This window comes from Rhipicephalus microplus, chromosome X (genome assembly GCF_043290135.1).
Source record: "Rhipicephalus microplus isolate Deutch F79 chromosome X, USDA_Rmic, whole genome shotgun sequence".
NCBI lineage: Eukaryota > Metazoa > Arthropoda > Arachnida > Ixodida > Ixodidae > Rhipicephalus > Rhipicephalus microplus.
The window spans coordinates 51927224-51941568 of NC_134710.1; the positions used below are offsets into that span (position 1 = coordinate 51927224).

The 14345-nt window shown below is 44.4% G+C and overlaps 1 protein-coding gene across 2 annotated transcripts; it reads right to left on the minus strand.

Annotated features, from left to right (window-relative positions):
• Nucleotides 1-1208: 1208 nt before the first annotated feature.
• On the minus strand, nucleotides 1209-9369 carry LOC142775236 (uncharacterized). 2 transcript variants are annotated; one of them, XM_075876590.1, is made up of 5 exons: nucleotides 9003-9369; nucleotides 7285-7611; nucleotides 2118-2198; nucleotides 1935-2036; nucleotides 1209-1727 (listed from the first exon to the last, which is right to left on the minus strand). In XM_075876590.1, exons 2-5 carry the CDS (start codon nucleotides 7595-7597, stop codon nucleotides 1660-1662), a joined length of 564 nt encoding a protein of 187 aa, XP_075732705.1. In that variant the 5' UTR covers nucleotides 7598-7611; nucleotides 9003-9369; the 3' UTR covers nucleotides 1209-1659. The 2 variants fall into 2 exon arrangements, with proteins under 2 accessions (XP_075732705.1, XP_075732704.1); XM_075876589.1 differs by lacking the exon at nucleotides 9003-9369 and having other exon boundaries at nucleotides 7285-7862.
• Nucleotides 9370-14345: the final 4976 nt, after the last annotated feature.

Sequence of the window (14345 nt, forward strand, 5' to 3'; positions counted from 1 at the left end):
AGGGAGTGCGATGCCTGAAAAAAATTGGGTGAGTGAGGATTCTCTTGTAATGCCCACCTATGATCAACGTAATGAACAAGTAGACCGGGCTAGTTGGTACAGATTTATCTTCGTAGGAAGTGCAAAGCTACACACAAGAACAGCTAGGAAGAAAGACTACACAAGCGCTTAACTCCAACTAAGCTTTTATTTGGATAAGCGAACATATATAAAGGTAAAAGAATGACGACAAAACAAACGAAGAGGCCTACGTGTCATGCCAGTCATCACTCATCCATTCATGCCTAAGACACCATCCAAAAAACAAAGTTCTTTTTGTGTAAGCGAGATAGACGGTGCGCTCACACAATATGATTCATCCCGCTTCATTTCTGCAGCTTCAACGACCAATCTCGTTAACTATCAGTCTTGTTAACATATCCCTGTCACGTTACAAAATGAAAGTGTTATCAAAGTACGGTACGCAACCACAATCATTGCTGTGGATAGCCAGGTGGCCATCCGCGCATTTCTGCACCTTATTACCATGTTCTTTTGCCTGCTCATTAACACACCTTTCAGTTTCTTCAACGTATACACGGCCACACGACAAGGGTATTCTATACACAACATGATGTGCACACGGAACTGTCTAAACTGTTTAGTGAAATTTGCCCTGTTCCGAGAGAAAAGAAGCGTTGCAAAGTCAACCATTGCAACGACTATGTTACGTGTGCACCGTCTGTTGTGTATAGGATACCCTTGTCATGTGGCCGCGTATGCGCTGGACTAACTGAAAGGTGTATCAACGAGCGGGTAAAAGAACACCATAATAAGGTGTGGAAATGCGCGGATGGCCACCTGGCTACCCACAGCAATAATTGTGGTTGTTGCATGCCGTACTTTGATAACACTTCCATTTTGTATCGTAACAGGGATATGTTAACGAGACTGATAGTTGAAGCTGCAGAAATGAAGCAGCATGAATTTCATTGTGTGAGCGCACCGTCTATCTCGCTTACACAGAAAGAACTTCATTTTTTGGATGGCGTGTTAGGCAAGAATGGATGAGTGATGACTGGCATGACACGTGGGCCTCTTTGTTTGTTTTGTATTCGTTCTTTTACCTTTAGATAGGTTCGCCTATCCAAATAAAAGCTTAGCTGCAGTTAAGCGCTTGTGTAGTATCTTTCTTCCTTGCTGTTCCTGTGTGTAGTTTTGCGCTTCCTACGAAGGTATATGATCGACGTACACGTTCTTGCCTGCAGAACTCCATTGCACAATGTCCAGAGTGCCTTGGCCAACTACTACTGCTTCACTTGGAAGGTGAGGCGGATTCTCTGAGGACATTTCTACAAGACAGAAGCAAGACATTTCAGTTCATAAACTGCATTACCTCCATGTCTCTATCACGAGGGGATACTTCCACTCGCATGAAGCATTTACGGTTATAATACGCAGTCAGTCAACTGCATTACTTTCATGTTTCTAACATGAGAAGATACTTGCACTCAGATAACGCATTCACGATCATTAAATACAACCCTGACGATACAGGGCATCCATTTCACTTATCTATAACAGTTCATTGTTGAAAAAAAGTGGAGCACATGCAATTAATATACACGTTTTTATCTGGTATGTTGCATGCAGGACTCCATTGCGCAATGTCCAGAGTTCCTAGGCCTTATCTAGGCCAACCCTTTCCGCTTCACTTGAAAGATGAGGCGGATTCTCTGGGGACATTTCTGCAAGACAGAATCAAGACATTTCAGTTAATAAACTGCATTACTTCCACGCCTTTAACATGAGGAGATACTTCCACTCATTTGACACATTTACGAACATAATATCGAATCCTCAAAATACAGGGCATCTGTTTCTCTTCTCTATACCAGTTCATTGTTGAAAAAAAAAAGTTACGTGCATGATGCAAAAAACATACACCTGCTTACCTGGTATACTGCACGCAGAACTCTGTTGCACAATGTCCAGAGTACCTTGGCCAACCACTTCTGCATCAATTGAAAGGTGGGGCGTATCCTCTGGGGACATTTCTATAAGGTAGAAGCCAGCCATCTCGGTTAATTACAAGCATTACTTCCACGTCTACACTATGAATGTCACCGCAATCGTACCTTGAGTATCACTCTCATGAGATCCGTGAAAGTAGCAATGGTCATGTCCTATTGAGCTGCTGTCAATGCTCATGCCATTTTCTGAAAATGTCGTTCATAAATGAGCAGACACCATAAAATCAAACGAGACAAGGGTAGTATAATTGATTGAAATGCCGTTTTATTCAACCATTCTAGCAGCTGCTTTCACTTAAACCGCTCCAAAGAAGTCGACACTTTGTTAACAAACTTTGAAGTCTCCTTATACGCCAACCTAGCAAATTCACTGCACTCATTGTATTAATGTTTCAATGTTTATTGTCACACAGTTCCTCAACTCCGGCATCTGAACACAAAACTAGCGTGTATGCCACACTGATGGGATGCCTGATGAATACGTGAGACATAACATTGCTTCGAGTCTTACGCGTATGCTTTCATGTACACATAATCACAATCAATGGACACATTCCTTTTTACTGTGTGCACGTAACATTTGTCGCTACAAATATGGAAAAGGGCGCATCGATTGCACAAACCAGAGACCATGTTCAGCTGTGCAAATTAAGGCAGGGCAGTTGAAGTTCATGCAACAGTGCACGTAATATTGCTGCAAGATTTAAACATGCACAAAAGGAAAACAAAATGCATTGGATTTTGTTGCATGCCCTCCAACTGCTACCACGTGGATTGCATGCAAATATGCGTACATGTATTTTATTTGTGCACCAAAATGCATTTCTAACTTGGTGAAATGAAGCGCTATAAACAGACCAACAAAAAGAGAGACACAGAGGAGAAATGACTGCATTTTCAACTGTTTGCAGTAGCAAGGAGCGCACAACCCTTAAATGCTGTTTGCTGCCAAGCGGCTGTCATTTCGAAACTCCGAATCTGTAATGCGTCATTTCAGCAATGGTGGCTTCAGCTTAAGACAATCAGTTTTCGATTAGGGGACGTCCGAAGCACTCAATTACTCGATGGCCCCAACGGGCAATGCACAAAACAACCAACATGGAGGGCCAGGTGCCCCAAGCACCGCAGTGGTCTCAGCGGCTCACAAAGCTTCGATGTGGTCGCTAACCCCTGTCGTCACTTACACATGACAACATTAACGCAACTGATCATGCGGTGTGCTTCATACGTGTGTACATCTTTAATGAGTCCCTTTGCTGTAGCCCCAGAAAGTTATATTGTAAAATTATGCATAACACACAAAGCATGCAACTTTTCCCTCATTAATGCATGCCAGTCCGTATGAAATACACCGGGTTATTTCGAACAAAGTGATTAGCTCTTGCAAGTGATTCCTTGCAACGTATTGATGACATAAATAACGTTAAAACTGAATTTTCTCTCTCTCCATACATGTTTATTTCTTTCACAGTCTATCGATTTCTTGCGAATGCAGAATGTTCTTTAATTCAAACGTGAAGACAAAACGTTCCTGTGCCGGCGCTACCACTCACAAATAAAGTGGGGGGGGGGGGGGGGTTGGGATGGCATGCTGACAATGCAAACTAGCAATCTTGCAGCATCGCGTGAAAGCGAGATCAGCTGTGATGCATTTTTACTTCACTGCGCCTTTCAGTGTAGTCATCCCGTGCTCACCGCAGGAACCAAATATCGGTCGCGTACAGCCCGACAATCCCTTTCAGTAGCTATGTTCAAGTTGCTATGTTTGTTTGTCTACCTAAAAACTAAACGTGTAATGCTCCTACAAGATATCGAGCAGTGCGATTATTCAGAAATGTTGTAGGCCCGTGTGCTCAGATTTCTACTTTTTTCTAACATTTCTACCTCCATCGGAAATGCAGCCGCCGCAGCCGGCATTCGATCCCGCGACCTGCGTGTCAGTAGCCGAGTACCTTAGCCACTAGACCGCCGCGGCGGGGCATGCGATTGGTGTAGTGGGTACCTAGCTAGTGTACCTGTAGTAGACACCTCATGAGAGTTTACTGAAGGCTCTATGTCGTCCACACAGGCCTGACATCTTTAGCCCACTTGTTCTTGTGCGAGTGATTGTTTTTCATGGTGATTTTTTTCAACCACATATTGACATTTTGTAAGTTCAACAAAAAGTATCGACTAAACTCATTACACAGTTGGTTCGAACCTGCTGCTTTCTGTTGAACCAACCTGAAGGGTCCTATGCCGTGTGTCTATAGTGTAGTAGTTAACTATGAAAATATTTCACAGTCAAAGTGAACACATATTCATAAAACTAAGGTATAATTTTACTGCCTGTATTTACAGTTTGATCAAATGATGAATAGTCTGGTATGGATTATTAACACTAGTATAACGCCTGCTGTAGGCCTTGCCTCACAAAATTTTTGAAACTGCAAGTTATGATGTGTGCCACTTTGCGTGGAAGGGTTTACTTGTTAATAAAAATAGCTTAGAATGAAACATGCTCCCTTCGGATCAGTAGGTGTAGAAGTTACTGCCAGCAATGACATGAAAAAAGAAATTTGCTTTTGTGTAAAGATGCTCGAAGAGGAATATCTTATAGTTTTTGATGCTGCAAAAGCTTAGAAAGACCCTGCAGTCTACTGTTCTCTTTTGATTGCCTTTGTCTTGCTCTTATTTTCATTTTCAGAAGAGAGCCAGGAGACTCCGCTGGAAATTGCAATTAACATTAGATTGCAGAACGTACTGTGATGTAACACCAAGTGTCTCCCCCCCCCCCCAACTGTCTCCCCCCCCCCCCCAAGTGTCTTTTGACGCTGTTTCCCCTATTGCAATAAATAATAATGTCACAGTTAAGAATTTTCATTGTAATGGATTAACATCTACTTACAACAAATAAACTTGTTCAAAATTTAGTTTGTTTCGGTACTCATTTATATTGCTTTGCCCAACACCCACCATTATTCACAGCAAGGATACTACCAGATGAATTGGTCCCACCCATAAAAATGTCTCAATTATTTAGCAACCACAGCAGGTATACTTTTGCAATAAGAGCATAGGGTTTACAAAAAGACAAAGTACTACACAACTCTGCACATGAATATACGCTAGCTGACCTTAGAGTCGCTGAAAAGTAAGTTTTGTCTTTTGAGACATAGCACCTAGAAACATAGTTTCTTCAGTAAATTCATGGATGTATGTGAATCTAGCAGTATAATTGACTTATGAAAGCTTTGTTTCTTTATTAAAATGGACTTAGCTTAATGCTTAAGATTTTACCTGGTAAAAGCTCCCACGAAAGGTAGGAAGCCATGGATTACTTGCAGTTTATCTATAAAGGTTTAATAAGAAATGCTTTCATATTCCATAGTTCTTAGGAAAAAAGACTTGAGCAGCGTTTTAGCACTGAAGCAATAGAGATATGACTAAGTGCTTGAACTGAACTGAAAATGTGTGGGTTAGAATCTTTACTACTGATCTATAGCTATCACAAGTGCAAAGTTAAAATATGTGACATGCAAACACGGACACATGAGATATGCGCAGGCAAGTTTGCATGTCTGCTTTATTTTCTGCTGCTGTGCATCTTTGGAGTTGTTAATCGGCATTTGTGGCACCTTTATTTTTCTCTGGTGTCCATGCTTGCAGGCCCCGTCTCTTAACAGGAATACAAATCAACTAGCTCAGCTCTGTTATTGTAGTGCTAATGCCGACTTGTCTCTCCTGAAATAATATTGTGTAATTCATTACAGGTGACATAAATACATGAAATATGGAAGCATTCTTAGTGCATACCGATTGTTCATCATGCCATGACAATTATAGAGCACCTTGTTATCTGTGTAAGATACAAATGTTTTTTTAAAAAGCATGATATGAGTAATGCATATTTTGACCCGTCCCCTTCATATATATATGTCTCTTAAGTACACTAGTTATTGCCAAGTACTGCCATATGTGTCATAATTTATTCAATGGAGAGCTTACTTGACCTGTTTATCATCCTGGTTCATTTTGTTCAAAATTTGTCAACATTCTTCCGAGAAAAATTACTATAGCATCCATGTAACTTATTACTTTGGAAACAGATGGTTATTTTGTAATAACAAATGGTAATAGTTTACTGAAGCAACTTCAATGACCTTTTGGCCTGCATCTTTATAAACAATATTGTACTAGCAATCTACTTAGTGGTGTAATAAGCTAGCCTGATAAAAACCTAGAAATAGTAATTGAATAGTAAATCTAATATGGAGAAAAATAGCAGGAAGCTTACATGTCAAAGAGGCTCCAGGTGGTGGTGGTTTCGCGTTAAGGATGTATGTGCTGTGATTGGTTTCGAGTTAAGAAATATGTCTACGTTTCTGTCTACGTGTACGTAGACAGAAACTATGGCTTAAACTGTTGCACCTAATGTATTACCTTGACACAGGAATCGATCACCATAGCTACCTTGTTCAACCCCCCTACACATCCATTCGCTGTGACAATAGCAAAAAAATGTCTACCTTCAAATGCAGATCCAATACTTTTTTCTACTCATTTTTTCCAAAAACAATAAGAGAGTGGAACAGCGCAAGGGACGAATCTGTTAGTATAACAAATAATGATTGATTTTTTTCTATGCTGTGAAATTCTTCTTGCATTATGCATGTTCTGTGCGTATGAAAATATATTGTGATCCATTATTATGTTCTGATAAATTTGACAGTGTTTTTATGTGCATTTATGTATTTTGCTATAATTCATTTGTACGAATTTTTTGTACCCCCCCCCCCCCCCCCCTGCGTAATGCCTATATGGCGATGTAGGTACTCTGTAAATAAACAAATAAATAACAAGCTACGATTAGCCGACCTACATTTACTCCCCACGTCCTTCACAGTGAAAGTGCTTAAGTTATCATCGTCCCCCCCTTTTTTTTTCGTCATCTGTCTTTTGAATATGTTTTGGTAGCACAATGGCAATATCAGTATCGCGTTCATTCACAGTGCATCGAAATCAAAAGGTCGCGCCACATGCGGCCGAACGGCGTCTTTCAGTAAGCCAATTATTCGTCGAGGCAGACTATACTGAAGAATAAGAAGTGTGCATTGTCACTGATATGCAACGCCCAGTGTTTCATGCCAGACACACAAAACTCTGAACGCGCTCGGCGTTCTTCTCCAACAAGCAAAACGTCTCGATGTTCGTTTGTTAATTCCCCAACATATCCACCGAACACCGTAGAACTCACGGTGCGAATGGGCGACCGTAAGTGACCAAAGCGCACCTGTAACCAGCCCGTGGCCGTCGCAGGGCCGGTGGCGTGTAGACCTCCTCCCTGTCTCCTGCTTCTGCAGCGCCACGGTGGGTAGTTGCAAAGACAAACTGGGGAAGCCTCGCGGGCCAGTGCGAAGCGTTGCACGCTGTGAGAGCGCGGCTTCTGCGCCAGACGTGACGGCACATTGCGAGGAGAGAGCAAGACTGTTTCCGATGCTGAGCGCAGAGTTTGGTCGGCTCAGCGACCGTTCCTCTCCAGCGGCTGGTAATACTTCGTAACACGCCCATGCTGCGGCGTTTGCATGGTTATACCTTGCGTACATGCGTCGCTGGCATTCTGCATAGAGGAGAGAACATTTCGGAGTGGAAGTCAAATTGAATGTTTGATTCAATTGTAGCGATTTATTAAGTTGCCGACTGGTTACGGTTTGTACAATTGATGCCATGTCAATGCTGTAGTTTTTTCCTGTTAAAGAAGAGACGTCAGGTCTTGTTTCTTCCATTTAATTTCAGGAATATGTCATATTGATGCGTGCCTTTCTGCACATTAGATAAGACAAAAAAAAAAAAAAAAACTTGGGCGTGAGACGCCAGCATGCGCAGTGGTGGCGTCAACGGCGCCGCCGACGCCTAATTTGCGAGTCGTCGGTGCGATCCTGAAACGCTCCACATTTAATAAAAACAGACAGCCCAATACACAAGCGAAATCAGAATGCCACATTCTGCGCTCGCGGGTTACACGCGCATAAATGAGTCACTTTCTTGTTCCTTTCGTGGAACTGCCCCCGATTTAAATTGGACGCTGTTTAGAAAATTATTACAGGCGCCCTGACGTAATCACAGCTACGACGCGTAGCGCGACGTGGTTTTATTGCTTTTAGGAACGAAGCATTTTACAGCATCACTAGGTCGGTCGTCCTATCCAGGGTAGCCAGCATATCCACGGAGTGAACGATATGGTGAGTGGGGCGAAGCGTGCGTCCGTCCGATGCGTGCTGTAGTGTGATATAGGAGTCGACGGACGCATAGACGAATGAATGTGCGGTCGGACGGATGGATGGCAGGCCGCTTCACCCCACTAATTCACTCCGTGCATATGTTGTAATATGCGGAGTGAATGATTAGTGTAAGCGAGGCAGTTTTCGCTTTAACCGTTTACCAAGTGAAGGCAACTCGTACGCCTTACGCAGAAAGCCACCTTCCCGCGGCGGGCTTTATCGCGGCTAATTGCACGTGCCTGCATTTCGTTGCATGTGCCGAGCACATCGAATGCTTGAACGTGCGCAGTCATGCACAAGTCATCCCACCGAACAGCAGCTTGTAACACTCCAGATGAGAGAATGGAACAGCACGAAACAAGGACGCTTTAGCACCGTTGCTCCCTTCTCAGAATGACTCGATGATGTGCACTTGCTTCTACTTCAGTAAACAAAACACATTCAACGAAATGTAGGCACACGCAATTAGCTTCGATAAAGTTCGTTGCGTGAAGGGGACTTCAGCGTGAAACGTACTAGTCGCATTCACTTGATAAACGGTTGCGAGCGAAAACGTTGCAAAAACTGCCTTGATTCGGCCAGCAATTTATGGGAACACGAATAGAAATGCTATTGCACGTCTTGCTTGCTTAAAAAGTAGGACTCAAACACGCATAGTATCCGAAGCTCATGCTGGAAACGCTATTAGCTTGGGTAATAAACAAAACAAAGGACGACGTTTACGGCTTACATTTTTTCCTTGAGCATTCTGAATTCATCCCTGTGTGCTGCAAGAGACGCAGCAATACGTAGGCATTGCGATTATCAGCCAATACACGCGTTATGTCGATACGCCTTACGTATTCCTCTGCGTAAAAACACGCGGACCTGCAGTGTGCGTACTGCGCCGTGCGAAGCCTATAACATGGCGGCTGTGCGCACAACAGCCGACAGATGGCAGCAATTTTTCATAAGTGTCGGTTCGGACTGTCTCGGTGGATGGACGTGTTTTTTGAACGCTCCCGATCGACTGCGTAGATAAATTGTTTTGCATGTTTTGAGCTTGTCTTTATAATTATAGGGCAGCAGTTAAAATCCCTGTAGCACTTATTTTACTGTAAGGCTTTTTCGGGGGTCAGACATTAGGTATTTATTAGTTTGTGTGTGTGTGTGTTTGATTTTTTCTTGTTTTTTTTTCTTTTGCCATCCCGTGGGGGAGGCGCACGTACATTAAACACGCAAATTTTTGTAGTACAGCTTAGACTCTCTTTTTTGTAGGGCAGGGCTCGAGTTTTATAATTTACGAGTGATACAAGTCATAGGGATAATTGGTGTCGAAAAGAGATGGTTAAAAAAACTGTAAAGTGTTCAGGATGTGGGGTTAGATTGAAAGTGGACCCAAGTGTAGAAATGGAAGGAGAAGAGGCTGACGCGAAGTGTAGGCAATGTGAGGTCGAGGAAAAAATTGAGAAAATGATGGTTACCCAGAGTGACGTGCTGATGAGAATCACTGAGCTCGAGACTGCGTTGGCGACAGAGCAAGAGAAAATGAAGTCCGCCGAGGAAGCACTAGCCAAGGTGAACAGAGGAGCGGCCTACGGAGAGAACAGTAGGAAATCCGCAACCAGAACGGTGGAGAAGGAAGAGCAAGCAAGTTTGGAAAAAACAGGTTCAGCCGGTTCAATTCTCGCAAGGCCCAGCTTCAGTGAAGTAGTGGTGGCGCTGGGAGGGGAAAAAGCAGCCGGCGTCACATGTGCACGTAGCCCCCAGGTGCAGGGCGCTCCAGCTGAAAAGTGACAGCATGTGATGATTGCCGGGGACTCGAATTTAAATCGATGCACAGAAGCCATCAAAGAGAGGGTAAGAGGTGACAAGAGGGTTGCAGCAGGTGCGTTCCCAGGACGCAAGCTGGAAGCAGTCATGAGGCAAGCGAGCGCAAAACTCAAAACAACAGCTGATAGACGAAACCTCGTGATAATTTCAGGCGGTTTCAACGATGTATTTAATGAAGATACAGCAGGACTAGTAACTACACTGGCGAAAGGCATCGATGACATGCGCCCCACTTCTCCTCAGGTATAGGTAGAGATATGCACGGCACGATACCGGAGGTACCGGTGCGTGACGGCAACCTGCAAAGAGCGTTTGTCAGCGCAAACCAAGAGATATGGCGGATGAGTCGAGAGAAAAGCATTGAAGGGGTGGAAATAAACAGAGATGTGCATAGGTGGGAGCAAAGGCCAGAGGGGAAAACCAGGCAATGGTAGAGCGTATATCAAAGGACATTCAGGAGTTAGGAGGAGAGTGCGAGATAATTATACTAGAAGATATGAATGCGCACATAGAAGATATAGATGGGTATACCTACCCAACAGGCAAAATGATCATGGATATGTGTGAAAGGCTTGATTTGATCATTTGCAACAGTACCGAGAAGTGTAAAGGGCAAATAACATGGGAGGTAGGAAGGCTGCAGTCGACGATAGATTACGCACTGATGTCACATAGGATGTAGGATAAGCTCAGTGGAATGCACATAAATGAAGGTGGCTCCAGAAGTCTGGGTAGGGATCACAAATGTATCAAGCTAAGTTTTGGAAGAGCAGTGAAAGTGGGAAGGAGACAAGATGAGCAAGCAACTACAGGAAAATTTTTATTCAGAAAGGCAAATTGAAATAGCCACTAAACAAATTGAGAAAATAATCACTGAGGATAATACAACAGTGTGGACATACCCGAATATAATTAGACTGTTAGAGCTAGAGCTTGCTAAGGCACGTGACAAGTCACCCCGGAAAAAAAGACACAAATCCCAAAGTTGGTGGGATGAGGAAGTCAAGGGAGCCATAGCAAAACGTCAGGAAGCCTCTAGAGAACACAGACATGCTAAGCAGCGGGGTGAACCGACAGATGATGTTGAAAGAAAACGGGAAATCTTTCTAAACTGTAGAAGGGATGCATCCCTTCTGATCAATGAAATGTTTAGAAGAAAGGGAGCTCAGTGGATGGCAGAAGTACATAAAAGAGATAGAAAGGCACCTGCGAAATTTTGGAACCATCTAAACTCCCTAAGAAATGAGACGAGCCTAGAGCAGAGGTTTATAACTACAGCTCAAGGTGCTAGGCTAGAAGGGGAGGAAGCTATTGAATATATAAGAACAAGAGTGACAGAACAATTCCAACAAAGAAGTGCTTTATGCACCACAGTAGACAAGGATGAATCAAGTGGCGCTATGGCTCCATTTTCACAACGAGAGTGGGAAACGGCTCAGAAGAGGGTTCCTATAGTAGTACATCAACAGGCCCAGATGGCATTACAATTATGCTGATAAAGACATTGGGTCCGAAGTCTAAGCAGACCTTGAGAGAGGCAGTGAGCAAAACAATAATCGATGGTGAAGTCTCCGATGGATGGGAACTTGGCAGGATGAGCATGATCTATAAAGGAAAGGGGGACAAAGCTGACATAAACAACTACCGTCCTATAACAGTGACATCAGTGGTCTACAGGCTGGCGATGCAGATTATAAAGGAAAGACTGCAGGCATGTATAGAGGATGAGGGGGTGCTGGGGGAACTTTTTTTTTTCCTCTTTGTCAACCTTGCGCCACGTATTTCAGCCAAAGGAGGAGATAGGCCGATTATAAGGTGAATTTGCCCTATACTTTCGGCATTGCGTCATTCCTACAAAACGTTTGTAGTTTAATATTGATTTGAAATGCCGATATCAATTTTGCAGAAAAAATAAAGAAAAAGTGAGACCGCAATTTAGCAAGAAAATCGTTTAGTCGCAGTGATGTATTCCTGAACGGCGAATAAAACATCCCTGTGGCTGAAACCTAGTGTAGAGGCTCCAAATGAAAGATGATCAAATTGTGATAATCGCAAGCCCAGTCTTTGAAGAGGTGGTGCTAGTATGCTTTGCCTGAATAAATCGAAACGGAGACAATGTAATAAAAGATGACTGATCGTTTCCTCTTGATTACAATAAATACACACAGGGGAATTCAATATACCTGATCTATGCAAGTAAAAATTGAGGGAGGTCTATTGCTTTTCGCCGCAAGCAACGACGTCTGTCCACGATTTCTAGAAGTTGCGTTTCATTGGGACCTTGCGGTGCAGTTCAGGTAATCGGCCGCGTGATTTCCTGCACAGAGACAGCACTTTTCGGTTTTGGCGTTGCACTCCTTTGATGGATGGGTATCGCCACAGATGCGGCAACGTGAATTTGATTTTCAGCCCCCTGCACTGTGACCAAAACGCCAACAGTTTTGACATTGGAGAGGACGAGAAGCGAGACGTTCGATTCTAAAAATGAGTGGCCATATTTTCAACTCGGATGGACAGGAAGGCCGGCAAAGGTAGTAATTACCGACTCAGTGGGGACTTTCTCACCGTTAACTAATCGGTTGCATCTGTACACAACTATGACCCCAGCATCAGACAGCTTTTCCAGAGTCTCAGCGGGCGTTAATCTAGAGTCGACTCCTTGTACAATTCCCTTAGTGCACGCTAAATGAGGCGGGATAAACGCACTCACCGGGACCGAAGCAAATGTCTTGCATTTTAGGATGTCAGAAACGCATGAAGGATCTGACGATCTGCACACCAAACCACCTCTTCCGAACATCACTTATCAGCTGGAAGTGCGGCGTCATGGCCTGCAACTCCACCTGGATCGCCTTCGGGTTGTTGAGCCTAATAAATCCACCACTCGAGGGCACCAGCGCAACAGGGATGCTGCCAACACCACTGCGGAAAAAATATTCCAATGGCAATTCATATTCCAATGGCAAGGAGGCTGACCAAGGGCTGTGCCCTTGGCCAGGAGACAAATTAGACATTAGCACTAATTCAATTGCTTAAAGAAGTAATATGCAATGTCAGCTAGTTTCAACAGGTCAAATTACCCCAAGGCCCAGCCAAACCACCGTCCGAAAGAGTTCGAAGAGACCAGCTACTGCAGGAATGGACTCTGACAGGAACGCCAAGAACAACCACCACGTCCAAACCGGCTGCCACGCCCAGGAAATGCTGGTGGCTGGGCGACGCGTCGAGAAATCAGGCGAACCTAGCCAGGTAGCTATAGACGCACAGCTCGGGCCCGTAGCCCGACTGCTGTTGCTTGCCTGTCGGCTCCGAAGTCCGCAGGCTCTGTGCTGGAGTTCGCGTGTAGTTGATCACGTCTTGACCCATAGGAACGTGACGACAGGATGTCCCGGCCGGTTGAAGTCTTTGATGTTCGGGTCTATAACGCGACGACCCATCTTCAGCGCCCGGTCCGGTGACAACCTTCCCGTCGCCACGTCCTCTTCGAACTCTCCAGCCCTTCCTTGGGTGTGTTCCAATACTCATGGTAGACGGCTAAAAAGACAGCTATAGGCATAAAGTTTCCTAAAGGTAACCGAAAAAATAAGCTAGAAATAACAGCTAGGTTTGTTTGTTTATCTTACCTTTCTTCTCTCGACGCGAGGTGACGTCTCGTCGTATAGAAGCCGTCCAGACATATTCCATTTTCCAGACAACATTGGCTCGGTGTTGTCTTCTAAGCTGTCTGCGTAGATCTGCCTACGAGGTTGTCTTAGAATTGGAACACAACCCTTGAACTCTGGCCACTCTGGTCCATCGCGTTCTCATTGGAGATTCGGCAGTTTCGTGGTGCCCAGTCATTGGCCCCTGGTATCTCCGTGGTCATTGCCCATTGGTTCGCTTTTCTTTTATTTTGTTCCCGTCACGCCACACGTCCTCGTGCTCTCGCGCGAGACGCCCCATTCTCATTGGAGATTCTACAGCTTCGTGGTGCACAGCCATTGGCCTCTGGAATCTCCGTGGTCGTTGCCCATTGGTTCTCTTTTCTTTTGTTCCCGTCGCGCCACGTCCTCGTTCTCTTGCGCGAGGCGTCTTCATCATCGTCGTCTTTTGCCTCGGCCACCGTTCACGCGCGCTCTTGATTCTTTTCCTGTTGCGCACTTTTCCAAGGGCGCGCAAATCAAACGCACACTGCACTGCGCTCGATCTCCCCGGAGATCGAGCGGCGGGCGTGCCTGCACTGTATCGTAAGGAAGGCCAAAGTGCAACACCCTCGGAATCC